Genomic DNA, 23,971 nt, shown 5'->3' with positions numbered 1-23,971 from the left:
AAGCGTCAGAAAGAGCGTGGAAGGGCGTCACGTTTCAACCTTCCCTTTTGTTGCTGAGTGTGAAGTGTGGGGCATTTTCAGCAGTGTTTATACAGCACGATAGCTTTAGCCTACCAGATTAATAAATTGACGTTAGTTGGTTGGTTTCAGTGCCAGTGAATGCAATCTCCTTGACCTTGAAATCCACAAGATATAAGCACGACAATGGTAGCTGCTGGCTCCTTGGCGGCTCAGTTGATTTTATTTTTGTCGAGTCCGAACTGCTCAACAACTTCAGGACAAAATGGCGACTTTTAATGAAAAGAAGACATGTAGCCAGAGGATGGAAAACTTCGGGCGCTTTATCTGGAATTCTGACACTGGAGAACTTATGGGAAGGACCTTAATTAAATGGGGTGAGTTTGGATACGCATCTTGGGGCAGATTTACAAGAACTGGCGCATCCCTGCATATTAGCAGGGATGCGCCAGTTAAATTGTGACCCGTAAAAAAAAACCTGCGCCACCATGGATGCGCCGCATTTATAATGCGGCGCACCGTGGCGCAAGGATACACAGATACACAGATGCGTGACGCATCTATTTGGCGTAATGGCAGCGCATTGCTGGAGTCGTGCCGTAAGTGCGACGCAACTCCAGCAATGGTTAGGAGTGCATATTCCTAACATGCTGCGTCACTCCTTATGCAGTGGCGTCGTAAAAGTGACTGAGTGAAATCTTGTAGATTTCACGGTGTCACTTTTACGAGGTTTTCCTGCGTGGGAACGCCCCCCCTGCATACATTATGCCTGACGCAGGTATAATGTAGCGCATGGCTTTACAACGTGACGCATCTCCCTTGATGTGTCACGTTGTAAATCTGTCGCAATGTGGCGCCTTGTTTGAGACGCTGCTGCGTCACAGACGTGACACAACAGCGGCATAAAGTTGTTGCAAGGGGCTTGTAAGTCTGTCCCCAAGTGCGTGTAGCATAGTGAATCAGAGGCACAACTAGAGCCAAGGGCTGGAGCCCTTTGAGCCCAATGGGCGTTGCACGCCTGTCGTGAATGAATAATAAAGTGATTTGTCTGAAGTGTGGGGTACCAAGGCGGAGACACTGAAAATGCGTATTTCGTAGGTCTGACAGAAGATGGTTGAGATATTTTATGATCCCAGTTCTTTAAGACAATAGTGATACAATATTGAAAAGATGGTGAAACGTTTCAACTTCCAATTTGATTGCATCACTATGTCTAAGATACCCAGACATAATATTTATTTCATTATTGTAAATGATTTGCAGCGTGCGTGGTGTATGCTGACTCGTTTCTAAGAGCTTATAGATTTGCTTTATATTTGTATGGTCTTTCTGGTGTTGGGGTTGAGTGAATGGAAAGGTATTCGATGATGGTTGGGCGGGATCTAATGTGAAGTCGGGGTCTGTGCCAGAATACTGACTAAAGTACCACCCACGGCGATGTGAGGGTCAGAAGGAGCAAGCAAAGCAGGCAGGATTCTGCAGAAATGTTTCTCTTGGCTGAAGGTTCCTTTGTGTGCAGCATTAACCGGAAGCTCAAATGCATGTTGCAGTCAAGCCCAAATTTTTGGGCACTTTATCGTAGTTCACTAGGCTGTTGACAAGGGCGAATAGAGGGGCATATTATCAAGGACAGGCGATACATTAACGTCGCTTTTATTGGCAGGAAACTGCCTATAAAGCAGCGATAATGGCCTTGATAATATGATCTATAAATTCCAATCGAAGCCCATGTTAGATGTGTTCACATCTAACATGGGCTTCGATTGGAATTCATAGAGCATATTATCAAGGCCATTATCGCCAGTTTCCTGCCGATAAAAGCGGCGATAATGTATCGCCTGTCCTTGATAATATGCCCCAGTGTTTGGCTGTGGGTAGGAAAGTAGAGTTTGAACATTGGCTATAAGAGGACTTTTTTCATATTTCTTTTATGAGGTTATTAGGAATGTAACAGTAAGGACTTTTGTTTTAAAGGATAATAAAGCAATACATTGATAGTGAAGAGTCTAGAATCTTGACAGCATTAAACTTTACTATGATTGCATTAGATATGAGGTTTAATATGCTTTTCTCTGTCGCCGAGGGACTTAAGCAAGTTCAGTGAGCCCATGTGGCATTGTGAAGTCTTTTATAGTACATGCCTTAATTTGTCAGTGTATTGTCCAACACTGTGACCAGAACAATTTTGGTTCATCGTCCGGCTCCTAACCTATTGCAGACTGCTAGTGGCCTATGGTAGAGTTTTTAGGAGTTGCTGACGTTATGAAAAAAATCACTTTTTTGCTTCATTTAATAGAGGATTTTATTGAAGGATGGCAGGGGCTGCCATTGAATATAGGGGGTGTTGCTAATGTTGGAAAAATGAGAAATGCAGTGATCAGGAAGTCTTTGGCCATGAAGGCAAAGGTGGGTTCACAGAAGACCTTGGAGGATAAGAGGAGATAGGTAAAAGCCTTTGCTTTTCTTTGAGGAATAAGAAAATGGTGATATGCGAAGTCAAGTGTGACGTGGTGGTCTTGGTTTAAGTTTAAGTCAATTGGGGTTGAATGATGAAGTAATTTTGGGTGCAGTGCTACTATTCTTTGAAGATGTTGCTATGGTCAGGAGATACTGTATGCCTGGGGTGTTTCATGCTCATTACACAATTTTAACCCAAAAAATTGGTAAAGATGTGGTAGGAAGAGTCAGAATGTCTTTCAGAAAAGTGTGTATTTACCAGCCAGAGAGTTCAAATTCTTGGACAAGAGTGTATCTCTGTATAAGATGAAAGGGTCGCTGTCCCAATAGGGTGGAAAACTGTCTCAAGCTTCCGTCATGAGCACAGGCCAACCGACGCTCATGACGGAACCGTTCCGTCATGAGCATCGAAGGGGTTAATAAAACAAACATTTTGATTAAATACATTAGGGTTATTCGAGGTTCATGAATACAAGCAAGGCGCTTTACGTGCGAATCCTTGCTCCATCAGTCTGCATGCATTTATTTAGTGGGAGGGCAGAATTTGTGGAGATCTGGAGTGACCATTTAATGTCCTTGTGGATGTGGTGGGGTTTGGAATAGTGCATGAGTATATCCTAATACAAATGGCAAGAGAGGAGCAGTTCCACTTTCTGTACAAATGTTTCAAACGTGTGTGGACTAGTTACCTCCAGCCTCTTGCACGGTTTCCTTGATGTCATATGGTATTAATCCATTAGATGAATATGGACGTTCCAATATTTAGACAAAAAAATCCCACGTGCGTAATCTTATTACAGCACATTTAATCCATTTTCGCCGGGCACTAACTGAGTCCCTAAATCAGGGGCTGGTTTGTGTTGAGCCATCACCCTTTAGGAATGCAAAGATCTTGCTGGAGTGAGCTCTTAACAAAGACTGTGAAGACAGAGAAGGACTCCTCTGCCTCTTGACAATAATCATAATTTGCTTTATACAGCACTTCATTACTCACTTCTGTCATATCAATAGCTTTGAACCTTGCCAGGTGTATGGAGATTCTTCAATTTAGTATGTGTGTGTGTGGGGGGGTATGGACGTCCAACTGATGAAAAACAAAGTGGGACTTGTGAAAGGTGTAAATCTTTTACTCCTACAAAGGCATCTTTGTGGATTACAGGGATTGGACTACCCTGAAGTCAGTTAGGACCAGTTACACTTCCTAAATCTAAGGATCGGGGGAAACAGTTTTTAAGCGCATGCTTGGACAAGGCCACCACTTGCTAGTTTACTACAGATTTAGTTTAAGGGAAAGAGGGCTTTTAGTTTTAGTCGCTGAATCGAGTACCTAATCTAACTTAATTGAGTCAAGTTCGGTGAGCACCATTGGTTCTGGCACTTTCTTGCAAAGTTTTTCTTTGTCGTTTTTTTACAAGCAACTTCAGTATTTGATTTTCTTCGCATTGTAGGGCTGAGCTCTTCCTGGTCAGGCTTTCACGATGGGAGCAAAGATACATCCAAATCAGACCCTTGAGTATGATGGAAAACAGGGGCATAACACAGGCCCTTACAGCCCCTGCGGTGCAGGGGGCCCCCACCGTCCTGAGAGCCTGCAACGCGTCAAGGGGGGTCAATTCAGCCCAAGGCCCAGGAACATCTGTGAGATATGGGAGACTTGGTGGCCCGTCATCACATTCTGTAGCGGGGCCCCATCATTTTGCGCTACACCACTAATAGAGAACATGTAACAACATGAGGGGGAGAAATTGGGGTTAGATTTATTTCCCTCAATGATTGACTCTCTTCCCTGAGGTTAGTTGGCCAAAGGGGACACAAAAATTGATTTTTACAACTAGAACGTGGTCTCTAATCATCTCCATGTTTTAGAAGATTCAGGGAGCCTGAATGCTAATGCTCGATTTCCCATGAGTTGTGCATGAGCTTCACTACTGTGTCATCCTCTCTTTTGGGGTCCCCTCTCTGGCTCTCTTGTAAGTTATAGATAGGTCTTACATGATCCCCGGCCTCTTACCACAGGAGGACTGTGGCATTATGCAAGTTGGCTTGTGTCACCATATGGTTTTTAAGTGCCCTGGGTTTGCAGGCAGTAAATAGGTCTTGATTTTCCTCCTCGCCATGTCCTCTTTGGCTGGTCGTCTAGATCCTCTGGAAGCTAGGACTCTTGCAGATTCACACCTGGACTAGTCTGGGTAAAAATGACATTTATCTGAAAGAAATAAGTCTGATCTAGAGGAAAGGTTCAGCGTTTAACATTTTCCTAGACTTCAACTCAATGGAATCAAGATGGACATAATAGCATTATTATGATAATTACTTTTTTCTAGTGCTTTCTACCGTACATTTGCCATTTTGCAGTGCTATAATTAACAGGTGTTAGTATTACCCAGCTTGATGGCACTCAATTTATCGTTGTCATCAGAATGAAGTGCTGAGTGAGTTCCTCCTTCAGACATATGATTTGAAGTTCACACACACAGATGTCAGTGGCGAGTGCTTGACTCAAATAGCTACTTGGCTAAATACTTTAAAAAATTGATAGTATTTTTGAAAAATCGAATCGGTTAATAGAAAAGTGCTGAATTAGTTTGAAATACTTTGGCCATTAAGCCTTTCTTGGCCAAGTGATGTAAAATATGGCGTTTGACTCGCGTGGATGTTGCCTCCGTACAACTAATGCCTCCCCTTTGTTTGCTTCCACAGTATACATCAGTCTGTACTACGTTGCCTTCTATGTGGTGGTAATCGGGCTGTTTGCACTTTCCATATTTTCCCTGATGAAGACTCTCGACCCTTACGTACCAGACTATCAAGATCGATTATCATCGCCAGGTATGTAATTAGCCTCGTTTATGTCAACCCATGGCTATGAACTGTGGCATTAAATGGAACGCAGCTACAAAAGTAACAGTTTTGGCAACAACAGGTGAACAGGCGCCCTTACTAAAGATGGGGTGGCTAGAGGGGAGGAGCTGGGCTATCTGCCTCATGTCCCGCAATTTCAGGACCCGTGCACACGCTGCAGTTGAATTTGCAGATCACAAAAGCACTATCTGGTTTTGTGCTTGGGGCCTGATGTACGAAATGTCCATTTGTAAAATGGAACAGAATTTGGCGAACCGACCTATTTATTGATAGGTGGGTTCACAAAATTCCGAATCGTCGTGGGTCTCAATACGACCTACCTCATTAATATGTAAGCAGCAGGTGGAAAATTGTGACCTGCTCCGATTGGTTGCCATCACAGGGATGGTGGCCTGCTGGGGTCACCAGACCACCATGCATGTGATTGCTTTTTGATAAAGCAATCTTTTTTTTGTTTAATGCAGCCATTTTTTTAAATGGGAAACAGGATGATTTTAAAATTAAAATGAAAAGTTAAACAACCTTTTATTAGGAGTAGGCAGTGGTCCCGTGGACCACAGCTGCTCATAGAAAACATTTTTTATCAACATTCACAAAGGGGAAGCGGTCTACTTGGGACCCCTTCCAGTTTGCAAATAGCTTACCACATCCTTTGTATTTGTGGTAAAAAATTCATACCTACCTTTAAGAATTGCTATTTGGAAGGGACGCCTTTAAAACGTCTCTTCCAGATAGCAATTCCTTAATGTTTTCTAAACCTATTTCACATTTTGGAAGGCTTTTCCCAAATCCTTAATTGGGTTTAGTAAATTTCAAAAAGTGTTTTAGCATTCACAAACTCTCAGATTTACCAAATCTGAGGGTATGCTTCCAGTAAAACACTTTGGGGCATATTTATGTAGGTTTTTGTCGTCTTTGCGCCATGCAAGGAGGCTCTGAGGCAATGCAAAATCTATGTCGGATTTATCAAGCCACGCAAGGCCACCTTACATTGCCCTGAGTGGCTTGATAAATCCAGAGTAACACAACGCTGTGCAAATCACCCCTTTGCGTTACTCTGCCCCAAGAAGGCGTTCAATGGTTGAAGAGTGGATGTTTCCACGCATCCTCCCATGTATTTTGGTGCATTCACAGATTTACCAGCAGTGGTAAGCCTGGTAATGCGTCAAATGACTACCCCTCTCTAGAAATATCTTTATTTCTGATTGTTAATTCCTCTTTCTATGTGTGCTGCATTCTGCATGAAGGTGTCCCTTCCTTCACAAAAACAATCATGCTTGCAATGCAGGCACCCTTGCTCCATGGTGCTAGTGTGCCTGCGTTGGCGCTAGGCAGCACAATGTGCACCAACACTGGGAAATGCCAGAAATGCGCTGTATTATGTCAAATACGGCACATTCCTGCCCTTTACCTATCACGCAGCGCAGCAAGGTGACTTGCTGTGCTGTACTGTGCTGTGCTGAGTGATAATTGCATAAATATGCCCCTCCGTACCTTAGGCCCATAGTCACAATGAGGAAGGTATCAACAGCCACCACTGGTGCTGCCTCCAGATTTTTTGCTGAGCATTATTTCTATAATGAACAATGTGCTTGTGATCCCCAAAAACGCGAGAGCACCCCACTTGAAGTTTGTGACCTGGGCACCACAAAAAGCTATTAACAGGTTTAACGCCCTGTGCACCAGCAGAGACATGTGTAGATAAGAGCGGTGGGGCTGAGTGGGGGGGTGATCTTGACAGAAGAAAGCAAGGGAAAATTAATTATTTATTTAGTTTTCCCTCATGGTCCTCTGTCAAATCCCCCCAACGCGGCCCAACTGCTCCACCACTCTTACCTGCACGGGCTGCTGCTGATTTGCACATTTCAATATTGTACACTTGCTCACCTGTAGTTCGAATAAGCGTAGATGCAATTGTTTCGTACTGCTTATGTCACTTCTGCTTACCAACCTCTGGCTGGCGCAGTAGTACAATGGACACCCTGGCTGCTTTTCTTCAAGAGTTAAAAAGTGCAGTCCTACCTTTACCCCATCCGAACTGGTGGGCAGTCAAAATATCGCATTTTAAATATCGACCTACATTAATATCGAGTTTTTAATATCGTAGGGACAGAATATCGAAGTCAAGAATATCGTTGACCAGAATATCAACCCCAAGGTAAGTAATATAGTTTTTTTAAATATCAAAGTAAGTAATATCAAAGTAAGTAATATCGTAAGCAAAAATATCGTTGTTAATAATATCACATTTTTTTAGTGTTCTGTATTTTATATGTATGTTAAACATTTTTTTAATGTATTTTTATACATTTTAAAATAAATGTTTAGAAATTAGTAATTTTTTTAAGGTAAACTTTGCGTTTTAGTATTAGAGCTGGTTGTGGGTTTATAGGGGAATAGGTTGGGAAGTAATTTAATTATAATTAATTAATTAATATGTTTTTATTAATTGGTATTGGGATTGATTTAGTTAATTGTCATTGGTAATTAATTTTTATTAGTTAGTTAATTATATTCGAATTAATGTTTTTTTTATTGTTATTGATAATTAATAATAAATTGGTGATTAATTTGTATTAAGTGATTAATTGATAATTAAATTAACTATGTGATTTTTTTATGTGTAGTGGGTTGTGGATTTATAAGGGAATAGGGTGGGAAATAATTACATTAAATTAAAGAGATTGTTTTTATTTATTGATATTTATTATTATTGAATTGGTAATCAATTATTAATTGGTAATTATTTTGTATTAGTTAGGTAATTCTAATAATTATAATTAATGTATTAATATTTTTTATTTATTGTTATTGTTAATTAATTGATTGTTAATGAATTATGAATTGGTACATATTATTTATAATTATATTAATGTATTATTAATTGTTATTAATTGATTAATTGATAGTTACATTAATTGTGTTTTTTGTGTGTGTAATGTGTTGTGTGATAAAGGGGGAATAGTGTGGGATGTAATTTAATGTTATTTAGGTAAATATTAAATTAAATTTATTGGTATTTAATAATAATTTTTTGTAAATTAATTATTATGTTATTTTTTTTAATTAAAAATTTTGTAATTGATAAGTATGTTAATTTAACCCCTACGCTATCCAACGCTTTCCCTACTGTTGCAGTCTCTGGAGTGGGAATAGTAATTTTTACCCCTACGCTATCCAGCGCTTTCCCTACTGTTGTACTCTCTGAAGTGGAAATAGTACTTTTTACCCCTACGCTATCCAACGCTTTCCCTACTGTTGCACTCACTGGAGTGGGAATAGTAATTTTTACCCCTACGCTATCCAGCGCTTTCCCTAACGTTGCACTCTGTCGAGTTGGAATAGTAATTTTTACCCCTACGCAATCCAACGCTTTCCCTACCGTTGCACTCACTAGAGTGGGGAATAGTAATTTTTACCCCTACACTATCCAACGCTTTCCCTACTGTTGCAATATGTGGAGTTAGTATATATATTAATTTATATGTAGATGTTTCATTAATTTTAAAATTATATATATTATTGATTATTTTTTAATTATGTTTTAATGTTTATATCTAATAATTTTGGAAATTATATTTAATTTTTACTTATTTTTACATTATTATTAAAACATTTAACAAAAACGATATTTTTAACATCCAGCGCCTTGAGACCCCTCCGGGTGAGTAGCGCACTATACAAATGCTATGATTGATTGATTGATTAACATCGATATTTTTGAAGATATTTTTCTCTTGATATTTTTGTACTTACCTTTATGTAGATAGGACTTCGATATTTTTGACGTCGATATTTCGGTGTCGATATTTTTGTAGGTCGATTTTCTGTCTTTCGATATTTTGTCACACAATCATCCGAACCCATTCCACAGTGTTGATTTGTGTCCCCACTTTCAGTAATGCTACCCATGCCTCGGTATGTTTCTATTTTTATCATATGTCCATGATATATTGCAGCCTTTTTTCAACTGCTGCACATATATGTAATGGATTCTAAACCAACTTCACGCATTGTCACCAGAAATGGAGTTTGTATGTGCACCTCTTCTGACCAACCTTATAAGAGTATATGGAGAGGGTTACCCCACACAGATAGATGATCAGCAGCTCTTCATCCGGATGCCAGAGAGCAGTGACCTGGACTCAGTGGTGGCTCCTCTGCAATGGCGGAAGACTCAATGCCTGGCGCTGTGCCAGCAAACAAAAAATAAAACGATGCTCTAGCATAATTTTATTTTTCGTTTGCCAGCTTGTGCATGTAAGGGCTAGGCATGGGATTGTGAAGGAGGAGGGCTTGTGCGCTCCCTAAGTGCTCATCTGTGTTTGGCCGGCTATCTCAGGCCGACCAAAACTAACATGCACACTTACGTTTCTCCAGCCCGGCTGCATTTAGCAGCCGAGATGGAGAAACCCCCACAGACTCCCTGGTCTGAGCAAGGCGTCTTTTCAGCCCGCTCAGACCAATCCCTGCGCTGCTCAGCAGCACAGGGATTGGCTGGGAGTCTGTCCCAGGGGCTGCTGGGACCAAGGCAGGGGCCAGGAGCGACGCAATACAGGAGGCGGCTGGCGGCATCAGGCACGTTTGTAAAATCATTTTTAAACCCACCACCCCCCTGCGCTCGCTCCCCCACCTGCCCCCCCATCCTTTGTTAATTGCAGCCACCACTTCCTTGACTATGACCCTCTGTATCTCAAAAGATGCAAGTGTAAGGTCGAACAGTTCCCTTCTGCTCAATCCAGATTTAGCATGTCATGCTGTGCGCTTCAAAACCAGGCTGAACAAAGTTTACCAGACATGTACGATCAATCATTCCAAAAATATATTGTCTTCCCTCATTTCTCTTCTTCAAAAATCTCTTGGCTGGTTCTAACAGCTTTAATCTAGTATATGGAAATCAGGTATTTTGTGGTAGACAAATTCTTTAAATCTAGTGTGAACTTTTTGGTCTCCCCAACACAGTCAAGCCTTAAGCCATATTCTTCCCCATGTTCTGTCGTAGCAAAGAGAGATCAATTTCCAAGTACTAAAATAACATGTGACTGCAAACTCACTCCTAATCCTCGTAGAATAGTATTAGAAATGAATAGCTGTCGCTTGGAGTACAAACACAGGGGCATATTTACACAAAAATGTCAGAGCGCTGTGATATGCCATAACGCCGCTACAATATTATTAAAATGCAGGAATGTGCCGGATTCACAAGAATACGGCACACCTCTGCGTTTCTCCTAGCGCTAAAAAATCCGCTTAGCTCCAGTGCAGGTACCGTTCCGCCATGTTGCAAGGTTGCCTGCGCTGCAGGGTGATTGTTTATTTGCAGGAAGGAACCCCTTCCTGCACATAAACAATCAATAATGGTGATATGCTCTTTCTATGTGTGCTGCATTCTGCAGCACACACAGAAAGAACACAAAACAAGCAGACATAAATAATTACTCCTCTTATCGCTATTCAAAGTCCAGGTATTCCCTGACCTTAGTTTTTGGCACTGCCTCAGTCTTTTAAACCTGAGGCGGCATCAAAATGCAATGGGTGTTGCGGTGGTACGCCCATTGCAGCACCCATTGCATGCCCCTTTGCCACAGAGGATTGCAGCAGAAAGGGGCATATTTATAAGGTGGCGTTAAGCCATCCCCTCCTGAAGGATTCAGTTAGAAACTTGGGGGTTAGATGGGACACCACCCTTTCTTTTAAAAATCAAGTTCAATCAGTGTCCTTCTCCTGTTTTTTTGAAGATTAGGATGATTAAGAAATTCATAAATTTTCTCCCCTCCAACACCAGGAAAACTATTGTTCAGGCCCTTATCACCTCGCATTTGGATTATGCGAATGGTCTTTACTTGGGGCTGGCTTCTGGCCTCTTAGATAGGCTTCAGATAGTTAGTTTGTGGTATCTCTTTGCGAGAGCACATTTCTTCCCACCGACGGGCACTGCATTGGCTACCGATCCAAAGAAGAGACGAATTTAAGGTTCTTACCCTAGCCCATCGTTCACTCAGGGGTAAAGGATGCGTCTATCTGTCATCCTGTCTCCAGCCCTATAGCAATGCTAGGAGTCTCCGTTCTAGCTCTCAACACTTGCTGTCTACTCCTAGATACAAAAGAGCTCGTTCAGGGGGCAAAGCTTTTCAGGTCAACGCTTCTGCCCTATGGAACAAACTGCCTGTTTCTGTTCGTATAATAAAGGATGAAATACCCTTCCGTAGAGCTCTAAAAACTCTCCTCTTCTGTTAACGTTCCCCTCAATCGAGTAAGATCCTGCACAGCTGCTGTAGCGCCGGGACACCCCGTTGGGGTAGCTGCGCGCTATATAAAACACACTAAATAAATAAATAAATAACAATAAGTGCCACCTTAAATATGGGGAATCTCGCTCTGCCACCGGAGCGTTATAAAAAGTAACGCTCCAGTGACATTAAGGGCTTGTAAATATACCCCACAGTGTTCTCCTTCACCGCCTGTTTGGATCATTCCAGCGCGCTCTCGCTCTCTCTCTCTCTCTCTCTCTCTCTCTCTCTCTCTCTCTCTCTCTCTCTCTCTCTCTCTATCTCTATCTCTCTCTCTCTCTCTCTCTCTCTCTCTTCCAGATTTCTTCAAGACTAGGCTGAAGATTTTTGATCTCCACAGAGTGTCTGTTTTATATCTCTGGTCTGCATTACACTGGCACTCATATGGCACAAAGGCTAAAAAAAAATGCAGTACATACTGTTCACATTTATGAAGGGTTTCATTCCAAGAATTACTCTTCAGGTTTTAGGGATTGAGACTGGAAGTCGAGGGGACTGAAGTTTCACAGACTTCATATGAAGTGGGACTGAGCATCCCCATTGCATAAACAGAAGAACCTACAAACCTCAGTATTTCCCTAAGTCCTTCATTTGCTCACTTTTAGTAGTTAGGCCTAAGCAGCTTCGAGCTTACAGAACAAATCTGCACAAAGTATTATGTGCAACATAGCAACCAAACAATACAGTTAAACACTGAACTAAAAGGTCCAAACCAAGCTTGGTTAAAGATTAACAGACATTGGCAAACTCAGTTGGTCTGAGTTGAATCTGTACATTAAAGCGAGACACTGGAGAGGGAGCCAACAAGAGCAGACAGAGACGGCTATTGTTGTAAAGAAGGCCTTCATGCAGTTCAATGCAAGCACTTGAGTGGAGGTGGAAGGATACGCCCAAACAGTCAACAGATTTCGGTGAGAGATGAAACTTCACGAAGCAGAGATAAAATGTGAGTGATAAAGTCAATTAAATGTCTAAGAGCGGCTGGTTGAAGTAAGCCAGTGCCTGAGAGAAGCGGACCCAAAATCGAAAGTATGTATATTCTTAGAAATATGTCTGTTTGAGAGCTGCACTGTCAAAACAGAGAACTAGAAAATCTATTGATCGAAGTGCAATTTAAAGAACCTCTTTACAAAGCTATTTTTGGTGAGGAAGTGTGACCATTATCTGGAAACAGATATAAATTCAGCATGCTTATTGTTCTAGCAATGCAAAACGCGTCTTTATATATGCCAAGATATAAGCGACCTGCTTGTAACACACGTAAAGTATACACAAGTGCGGAGGCCCTTTGTGAATCAGGCCTATAACCTTTAATATAATACAGTGGACGGGAGATCCACTATGTTTGTGATAGAATATCCTTTTCTCCACACACTAAATAAGGTCCTTTGATAGGATTCGCATTATGAGCCAATAAGTCAGTGCTGGCCAATGGGCTCACAATATCTGTCCTTCCCAGAGAAAATAGCAGATGGTGTCTTTGGACCTGGATTTTAGCGATGTAAGCCTTTTGCCCCTGGCTAACGCATGCTAACAGTCACATGAGGTGTCCTTGCAAAACTGTCAAATTTTTTTTGTGTGAAGTTGTAACATAAAACACTATGCACATTAAGGACACTGTGGTTACATTATTCCTCTGCAACTACCATAGATTAGAATTGCACCACTTGTGGAGACCTCAGAAATGGCTCTGTCTCATTTCGAACAAAAACCCTAATGGAGAAATCCAGCCTGATGGCTTTGGTGTATTTCGGAAATGAGGTCACCCATTTTCCCCAAACCATTTGAGGACTTGTCAGAGAAAGGGGATAAGAAAGTCACACAATACAACAGGTAAAGAGAAAAGGGGATAAGAAAGTCACACAATAAAACAGGTACAGAGAAAAATGGGCAGAAGTATTGGAGAGGGGAGGTATTGGGGTGCAAGGAGAGTAGAGGCACTACTACTGTGTAGGGGCAGATGTATCATGGTATAAGTAACAGTAGCTAGAATATAGGTAGGGGTAGAGGTAATAAAATATAGGTGAAGTAGAGGTACTACTGTATAGATATGGGTAGAAATACTAATGCTAATGTTCTGTTGTGGTTCTAGGGCATAGGTAGAGTGCTAGGGTAGAGATGGCGAAGTCATATTAGGCTATGAGACGGTATAAAGATACTAAGGCATAGATTGGTAGACTCCTTAGTTCCCTTGGACGTAATGAAATTTAATTGACAGCTCAGTGTTATGATATGTCAATTTTTAGAGCACACAAATCACGAGTAAGGGTATGAAGAGGCTTGAACAGGTGTATAGGTGTATGGTCTCCACTGAATTATTGGAAGAGCCAGGTCTTCAGCTACTTGCGAAACTCAAGTAGCGAGGAGGAGGCTATGATATGTTGTGGGAGGTCATTCCACGTTTAGGGTGCTATGTAAGAGAATGGGCAACATCCTGGTCTGCTTTTATGAATGCGAGGGGCGGGGGGAGGCACGAGTGAGTGTGAGGCTGAGCATAGGTGTCTTGATGGGTTGTTAGAGTGTATGTGGCTGTTGAGGTATAGATGTCCCAGGTTCCGTAGGGCTTTGTAGGTGAGCGTGAGGAGTTTGAATTGGTTGCATTTGTGAATGGGGAGGTAGTAGAGCTGCACAAGGAGAGGTGTGATGTGGGTGCAGTGAGGAAGATTGAGTATGAGCTTTGTGGTGGCATTATAGATGGTCTGAAGTTTGTTCAGGATTTGCTTGGAAATTCTGGCATACAGTCTGTTGCATAGTTGAGTCGGCTTGTGATGAGTGCTTTCTTGATGGTTCGTCTGGTACTCTGGAAGCCACTTGAAGATTTCCGAAGCATTCGGAGTTTGTGGAAGCAGGCAGAGTTCCCTACGTTGACTTGTGCCATCACATTGAGCTTGTCATCCAGGATGATCCCAAGATTTCTGACATGGTTGGTGGGTGTTGGAATGGGTCGCAGTTGTGTTGGCTACCAGGTGGCGTCCCATGGGGAGTGTTTCCAAAGACCAGTTTTCAGTCTTGTCAGAGTTCAGTTTCAAGCATCAAGCAGTTGGTTCTCATCCATTCCCCTAACAGGGTTATGCAGTTGGTGAATTTGGTTATGTTGGTGCTTTGAGGTCCTATCTTTGTTTCACATCAAAAAGATCTCACTTTGGGATGCTGGTCATTCAAACCTCAAACCTCAGTATGGCTCTATGCTTTTGGTGAAGAAACAATGTCACAAACTGAGGTCATCTTAGATAACATTATGACAATGATTTATGCATGATTTAATTTAAGTACAATGCCATTGGTACCATAGGAACAAGAGGTGGCGGGGTAAGGGTGAAGTCATTCTAGGGGCCCAAACACCCAGGTCTGCAGCTGATTTTCAATTCAGATCTGAGCTACAAAAGCCTGGGTGAGCTGCAAACGCTCACTTTCAGGGGGTACAGTAGTGGTTAACCTCCAATCTGTGACAATGTCCCTTAATCATGAGATCTGCGCGTCCTCTCACATTCCACAAAATACCTGCACCTTTCACATGTCCTGTTTAATGCTACTCACCAGCAGCACCTTCTAGCATCGCAGCTTTGGATAACTCATAGACTATCAATTAACGTTAATTCTGGTCTAGTGAATCTGTGACATTGGACAAACAAGACCCGTCACAATACAGCGCTGAAAATGAATGCCACTCTTGCTCTGCAGATTGCATGCATAACATTTCACAAACAGGTCCTGTCACACAAGGTTGCCAATGCTGCTGGTGTACATTAGTTAATTATATTAATTCGAATTAATGTTTTATTATTTTATAATTGTTATTGTTAGTTAATTAGCTGTTAAGTAATAATTAATTTGTGATACATTTTTATTAAGTGATTAATTGATAATTACATTAATTATGTGACTTTTTTATGTGTAGTGGGTTGTGGGTATATAAGGGAATAGGGTGGGAATATATACATTAAATTAATGAGATTGTTTTTATTTATTGGTATTTATTATTAATGAATTGGTAATCAATTATTAATTGGTAAATATTTTTATTAATTAGTTAATTATAATAAGTGTAACTAATTTATTAATATTGTTCATTTATTGTTATCGTTAATCAATTTATTGTTAATTATTAATTGGTGATTAATTATTAATTGGTAAATAATATTTATTAATTAGTTAATTTATAGTTATATTAATTTATTATTAATTGATTAATTGATAGTTACATTGATTGTGTTTTTTGTATGTGTAATGTGTTGTGTGTTAAAGGGGGAATAATGTGGTATGTAATTTAATGTTATTTATGTAAATATTAATTTAAATGCATTGGTATTTATTAATACATTTTTTTGTAAATTAATTATTAATATGTTAATTTTTTTATAAACAATTATGTTATTGATAAGTATGTTAATTTAACCCCTACGTTATCCAACGCTTTCCCTACTGTTGCACTCACTGGAGTGGGAATAGTATTTTTTACCCCTACGCTATCCAGCGCTTTCCCTACTGTTGCACCCTCTGGAGTTGGAATAGTAATTTTTACCCCTATGTTATCCAAAGCTTTCCCTATCGTTGCACTCACTGGAGTGGGGATAGTAATTTTTACCCGTACACTATCCAACGCTTTCCCTACTGTTGCACGCACTGGAGTGGGAATAGTAATTTTTACCCCTACGCTATCCAATGCTTTCCCTACTGTTGCAATATGTGGAGTAAGTATATATATTAATTTATATGTAGAAAGTTCCTCGGATTTAATGGTGGAATATGTGCGTCGACGCGTTTCGGTGTTGTAGCTCAATATTGCACCACCTTTATCAAGACGAAACTATATGTTGTCCCTTATTCAAGTAGTAACCACTAAAAAGCAATAAAAAACACAGTAAACCCAAACATCAGAATATATACACCATACTAAAAACATATTATTACAAATGTCTGGTTGTAAACTTCTTTAACAATCACGTATAGTAATGTCTGATTGTCCATGAGAACCTTGAATAGTCCTCATAAATTGCGTTCAGGTTTTATTCAAAATGTGCAATCTTTGTACATCTTGCCTATTTTAAATCCAAAATCACGTGTTACATATCCAGAGTGTCTAAACTCGTATACCACTCGGGATTAACTTTTGAATGAGAGAACCCTAATTAACCTTCTTAGAAATGCACATCCCCTATATAAATTACATATAAATGCTTCCAACCCTTGACACTGTTTGTTCACACACTCATTCCTCATATGCAGTTAGCCTTAAAAATATAGAACCAGGTGACCAGAATATATTCTCGGTCCCCACTTCTATTAAGTATTTGTGACAACATGGTCCTGTATAAAGATTGTTAATAATACAGATGTAAGGGTGCTATAAATGTTCTCACCTCATCAAGTGTGCCGTCTGAACCCCCTCGAATCAAATTTATTCAGGGTAATGTAACCTCCTGTGTGGATTTGGGTTCTAAAGGGAGAGAGGAAATAATATTTTCAATCTTATTCTCAACCTTTGTTTTTTGCTACACACTAGCCATTATTAAAGGCCTGTATAGATACCTTCGATGCTTCTTGATTAGCGACTCAATCGTGTTTAACCATAGTTTTTCCAGAATTAAATGTCTTTCAAATGTCCCTCTTGTTGAGCACCAAACTATACCCAATTACGGGGAGCCTAGACATAGAAAGCAATGGTTAGTGAGATCCATATGTGTCTTACTAAGATTTTCATGGAGATTGCTTACTAAACGTTTAACATACCTCATAAGGTGCTAAACTCTTCAAGCAGCGGCTGAGTTCAGATCAGTATGTGTGGTTCTTTTTTTTGTGAGAAACCGAGAGCTCCGCCAATTCTGACTTTAAAAATAGTCCCCAGTTACGGTGAACCTGTGCACGGAAAATTTACTATCAATACAATCCTACCCAGTATTTTTAAAGGGGGTTTCTTTTCCTATCAGTTGTTAAAGTTCTTATCTATTTCACATACCTGAAGTTGTAATTTATTTGTCGTGTGGTGTTCTTCTCGTATTGTAGCGGTCAAACGTAACTTCGCTGTAGTCAAAAGAAATTGCCCTACGTTACCAGCTCTTATATACGCTGACCGTTGGTGCAATAGCTCACACCTGGTACGGGGCCGGGTAGAGTGTGTGGAATAGGGTTGCCATAGAGTAGTCCGATAACTTTCTCAAGACCTAAATTTGACAGCTCCAGTCTACATGCCGGGTTGTCCCAGCCCTCTGTCAGTCAGTCATTCATTACCATCAGGTAGGGTGCCAATTAGTATAGTCTGATGCCTGCCATTTCCTCCCCCCTCCACATGAAAATAATCTTAAATACAAAAGTTGATTTTTTAATAGATAATGTAAATGTAAACAATAAATATTCGAAAAAATAAGAACAATTTAAATTAAACAACAGTAGCAAAAATAATTACCATAATTCTAATTTAAACAAAGCTTTACATTATATTTACGATTCTCACTACAAAGTAAGCAAAAACAGGCAAACAGTTACGTTTCTGAAAAGGTTAGATTTGCTATTAGCACTCCAATCCAAGCAAGAGTAGGGAAAGTGTTGGACATTTGATAGGTTAAATTTACTATTCCCACTCCTACCAAAGCAACGATAGTGAAAGTATTGGACTTTGAAAGGTTTAAATGTATTACTACCATTCCAATCCAAACAACAGCAGAGAAAGTGTTAAACTTCAGAGTGGTTAGACTTACTATTACTGCTGCAATTTGAGCAACCGTAGGGAAAGGGTTGGGCTTTGGAGAGGTTAGATTTTGTTTTAAATAGTATTTTTAATTTTGTATTAACAAACGTAACCCATTCCCTCCATCCCCTCCATTGTCACAGCCCCCTCCCCAGGAGAGGAAATCCATATATCCTTCCCAAAGGGCAAATGTGTGTCTGGCTTATCTTAGTTTGACTGCTCCACAGGCTGTTACATATACCATTCCTAATCAAAATAATTTTGTAAAAAATATTAAAATACCTAACAACATAAAATTATTAAATCATACTTTAAATAAAAAATGCATAATATGTATATGTAAAAGAAATGGACATTTAAAGGAAAAAATACAAAATAGGTTATCAAATAAAGCCAATATGTAAATTAATTTAAATAAAATCCACATCTTTCCCTACTACCCAAAAAAAACACAAACACCCAAAACCTAATTAGATAATAATTACAACAATAATAAATACACCTTAAATAAAGCAATTAAAATCATAACTTAAGTAACTTTCCACCCTATACCCCTACAAAGCCAACATAAATTACTAATTAAACTATAGAAATTAAAACATAGACTAAAATTAATGAATTATATTTTAAAAGTTAACAATTGAAGAATTTACTTAAAAATCAATTAAATTTGTTTTTATTTTCAAAAACAATTAACATTAAAAATAACTAAATTATATAATTGAATTAACTTCCCAATGTATTACCCTACTAACACAACAACCCTCTTCTATATTATGACTGAATATATTTAAAAAAATACATTACTCTTTTAAAATAACAAACTATATTTAAGAAAAGTGAGGACAATTACACTAAAAATTCTAGTACCTAAAATTAATATATAAATTATGTAAATAATAAATAAAGTAAAAAATAATATTAATCACAACTCTGTTAAAATAAATTAAATTAATGGTAACAATATTCTTAAAAACGAAATCCTATACAAATAAACAATTTTCTCTCCTTAGATATTCTAGTCTACAATATTTTTGTAGTGACAATTGTTTGAGACTATATTCATTTCACACAATATTTTTGAATTGATATTTGTGTCCTTCATCGTGGCGATATTACTGGATTACATAATGAACTTGGGGCAACTCTGGTGGTTGGTTTGATATTAAGTAGATAGATAATGGTGACACTACCTCTTTGATAGCTCTTATTAACATTTGGGAGAACTAGCTTTGTTGGCCATATGCCACCATCTGGATACTATTGTATTATAGGATTGTGAGCATGACCTACCCAAACATTTTTCAGATACCTCGGGTGCTCGCCCTTCAGAGTCACAAATCAAATCTAAAACTGAATCAAAGGGTGCAGGGAAAGGAGCCAGCTTCAGAAATGATGTGGTGCAAGCAACATCTTCTACAGCTGAACCTGTTGCAACATCGAGCACAATTGCTACAATTAATGCACCAGCACCACGCCAGTAAATGAATCTACATCAGCTACAGATACTATACCCTTGCAAGAAACTCCATTATGTTATGTTATGTTATGTTATGTTATGTTATGAGATTTTTTAAGCGCAACAGCGGCCCCAGCAAAGGGGCGTCCAGGCGCTACCAGATCAAGAGACAAAAGCGGAGGCCATCCAGAAAACTTCAAGGGGGAAAACTATGGTGATGGAAACAGGAAGGTTTTAACGGCCTTCCGGAAGTCTAACATATTCTCAATGCCACGGATATAAATCGGCAGAGAATTCCACAATTTCGCTGCCAGCACCTGGAAAGAGCGGCCACCCATGCGGCATAGTTTAAAGCGCGGCACCTTCGCCAAATGTTGCCCCAGCGACCGCAGACTACGCTGCGGAACATACCAGGTCAGCAGAGGGCGTAGTAAGGCTGGGCTCTCAGTCCTAAGAATCTTAAAGGCCATCACTAGGGCTTTAAACTGGATCCGAGATGAGATCGGTAACCAGTGTAGTTTTTTTTATTGTAGCTTCTGACAGAGCACCATCGAGGGAGCCCTATCAGAGTTCTTGCGGCCATATTTTGAACTCTTTGCAGTCGTAGGATCTCAGATTTATTAGCACCCAAGAGCAGCATGCTGGCATAGTCCAGGCGTGAGGATATCAAGGCTTGTATAATGATCTGCCGCACCGTAGGTTGAAAATATTTCAGGATGGGTTTAAGGCCTCTCAACAGACCCACACAAGTAGCTGCCACTCTCTTAGTATGGGTCTGGAAAGTTAGTGAAGAGTCCATCCAGACTCCCAGATTCTTAACAAGGGCCGTTGGTGTTGGCATTTCGCCCAGTGATGCCGGCCACCAGTGCTCAGTCCAGAGGGCGATGTTCTTCCCTGACAGCAAAACCTCGGTTTTGCTGGTATTGAGCTGCAAATAGTTGTCCGTCATCCACTGGGCAACCGCTGTCATTCCATCTCTAAACCTGGTAGCCGAATCAGATGGCCCTTCGGATAAAGTGATGACCAGCTGGGTATCGTCTGCATACGATACCAGCGTAAGGCCCCACTTTTTTGCTACATTGGCCAGGGGTTGCACATAAAGATTAAAAAGAGATGGACTGAGTGCAGAGCCTTGTGGGACCCCCTGACCAATGGGGTGGGGTTTAGAGATGAATGGTGGAGCCGAGATCCGAAAGGATCTCTCCTCAAGGAATGATCGAAACCACTCTAGAGCGGATCCCGTGATCCCTATCGCTTCCAGCCGGGACAAGAGGATGTCGTGAGATACCGTGTCGAAGGCAGCACTGAGGTCTAATAAAATCAGTGCTGCACTCCGACCGGCGTCAAGGATCATCCTAAGATGTTCAGCTGTAGCAAGTAGGGCAGACTCGGTGCTGTGACCCGGCCTGAACCCGTTTTGAGACAGATCCAGGATATCATTGTTGTTCAGATAATGGGACAGCACATCACATGGGCTTCCGCAATCTTTGCAGCCCATGGGAGGAGAGAGATGGGCCTAACATTTTCTGGCTTAGGAGGGTCTAGAGAGGGTTTTTTAATAATGGGAGAGACCCAAGCCTGTTTCCAGGCTCTAGGTACTTTAGCAGAGGAAAAGGATAGATTAATGATGTCGCCGAGCGGCTGTTGGAGGTGCGCCAGGGACTCTAGAAATTGTGCTGGTCTCATTGGGTCCGCTGGGGAACCCGATTTCACCTTCCTACAGAGTTTACTCAGCTCAGCATCAGAGATTTTAGGGATGGTTTCCAAGATGGGGCCATCACCCTAACTTCACCGGGGATTTGAGGACTAGGTACATACTGTGGGAAGGTCTTATAGATCTTTTGCACTTTTTCAATAAAAAGTGGCTAGTTCCTCACAGTGCTGTATTGAGGAAATTTTAGATGCTATACTTCTGGGGTTCTTTAGTTCTTGCAAAATTTTGAAGATGCATTTAGTAGGGTTTGAGATGGTTAATATTTCCTCCGCATAAAATGAGGCCCGAGCATAGCAGATTGCTTTATGATACACCTTCATCTTAGCCAGGTAAATGGCTTTGTCCCCTTCCTTATAACCTTTCCTCCATGATCTTTCGGCTCTCTTACAATCCTTCCCCAATGTTCTTAGAGCAACATTGTACCATGGATTAGAGGTGGACCTACGTCCCTTTTTATATTTCATAGGTATACAGGCGTCCAAACCATTGGTAATCCATTCACAAAAGGCGGTATACGCCGTATCCGGATCTGCCATATTTTCCAAGGAGAGCCTTCCAAGAAATGCATGGAAGTCCTTTAATTTAAGCTTATACCAAGGTCTTTTCAGGACCCTCTTCGCCTCCTCCACCCTGAAAGGTGCCAAAATCTCCAAGCTGGCTCTTATCAAAAAGTGATCGGTCCAGCCCATGGGTTTCGGGATAGCTAAGGATATTTCTGGAATGTTAGAAAACACTGGATCGAGGGTATGACCGGCAAGGTGCGTAGCCCCTCTCACCAGTGAGTCCAGCTGTAAGGCCGCTAGGTCTGCCAGTAGACTGTGAATAATTGGGTCCTGGGCCAGCTCAATGTGCAGGTTCAGGTCCCCAAGAATTGTGAAATTGGCAGACCTCACCACGAGCGAGTTAGCTGTATCTAGCAGAGCTACAATGAACTTGGAGGCAGGCCCTGGTGGACGGTAGATATATAGTCCTGAAAGTGTAAAATGTGCATTAATAGTGATCTTAAAACGAGCACATTCCCCTCCACATATCTCTTCCTTAGTAAAGGAGCAGGGGTACTGGGCTTTATAAATTACCGCGATGCTACCGCCTCTAGTCTCCCTATTTAGTGCCTTCATTAGGTAACCTGCCGGAAGGGTGAGATTAATTATCCCTGTCATGTCATCGTCTCATAGCCATGTTTCCCAAATAAAGAACACATCCGGAGATTCCTCACTAATGAGCGTTTGTACGTCTAGGTAGTGTTTACCAAGTGATCTAACGTTCAGCTGGAGGACCGAAATCGATGCCGAAGTTCCTGATTTTCTGTCCTGTCTCACTTGACCAGGAACGGGGGTTCTAAACTGACAGACATTGCATTCCAGACAGGCTTCACCCAGCTGTGACAGCGGTCTCATACACCTCTCCACCCCTGGGTTCAGAGATAGTAGTACATCTCTCTCATAAGACGTAACGTCCGGTATAACTCGACCAGCGGTGCTGGCGAGAGGCGATGACTTGGCGATGATGGGCGCAGACGGGCTTGCCTCCGGCGCGACCGCTGCGCGGACGACTGTTGGTTGCCATATATAGGGGGAGGGAGGGGGCGGGGATCTCCCAACAACTAGACCGTCACCCCAGACTGGTCCACGTATGGCGCCTGGGTTCGCGGTGGCAGTGCGGAGGAGAGAAGCACCGTGTGGGGCAAGTGTAGCAAATAACAAAATACAATACACAGTTTAAAACGAGCACTTTTAAAAAATTAGCATTCAATTGTCTAAAATACACGTAGACTCCTTGCTTTCCCGGCTGTGCCTCAGGAAGCATCGGTTAATCTGGCTAGCGCGCGAGGTCTCAGCGCGATTCAAATAACCTCAATAGCAGGGGGCGGGGATCTTCCAACAACTAGACCGTCACCCCAGACTGGTCCACGTATGGCGCCTGGGTTCGCGGTGGCAGTGCGGAGGAGAGAAGCACCACGTGGGGCAAGTGTAAGTGTAGCAAATAACACAATACAATACACAGTTTAAAACGAGCACTTTAAAAAAATTAGCATTCAATTTTCTAAAATACACGTAGACTCCTTGCTTTCCCGGCTGTGCCTCAGGAAGCGCCGGTTAATCTGGCTAGCACGCGAGGTCTCAGCGCGATTCAAATAACCTCAATAGCAGGGGGCGGGGATCTCCCAACAACTAGACCGTCACCCCAGACTGGTACACGTATGGCGCCTGGGTTCGCGGTGGCAGTGCGGAGGAGAGAAGCACTGCGTGGGGCAAGTGTAAGTGTAGCAAATAACACAATACAGTACACAGTTTAAAACGAGTACTTTAAAAAAATTAGCATTTAATTTTCTAAAATACACGTAGACTCCTTGCTTTCCCGGCTGTGCCTCAGGAAGCGTCGGTTAATCTATCAAACGTCCAATCCTGAAGAAATATAAGCTGTTTTAATCAATTTCTCCTGGAAAGAAGAGTGTCTGAAATCAGTAAGCACTACGGATGCATCAT

The 23,971-nt window shown here is 41.1% G+C and overlaps 1 protein-coding gene across 1 annotated transcript in view; it reads left to right on the top strand.

Moving 5' to 3' along the window:
• Positions 1–225: 225 nt before the first annotated feature.
• The window catches only part of ATP4B (ATPase H+/K+ transporting subunit beta), an 85,695-nt gene continuing 61,949 nt past the window's right edge, over positions 226–23,971 (top strand). Inside the window, exons 1-2 of the mRNA XM_078658077.1 lie at positions 226–395; positions 5,176–5,304. Of these exons, the coding sequence (XP_078514203.1) occupies positions 284–395; positions 5,176–5,304 (241 nt within the window). The 5' untranslated portion in view covers positions 226–283. The remainder of the gene's footprint in view (positions 396–5,175; positions 5,305–23,971) is intronic.

Source organism: Lissotriton helveticus, chromosome 8 (genome assembly GCF_964261635.1).
Source record: "Lissotriton helveticus chromosome 8, aLisHel1.1, whole genome shotgun sequence".
Classification (NCBI taxonomy): domain Eukaryota; kingdom Metazoa; phylum Chordata; class Amphibia; order Caudata; family Salamandridae; genus Lissotriton; species Lissotriton helveticus.
The sequence above is the reverse complement of the archived record's forward strand: the minus strand, read 5'-3'. Positions and strand labels throughout refer to the sequence as shown.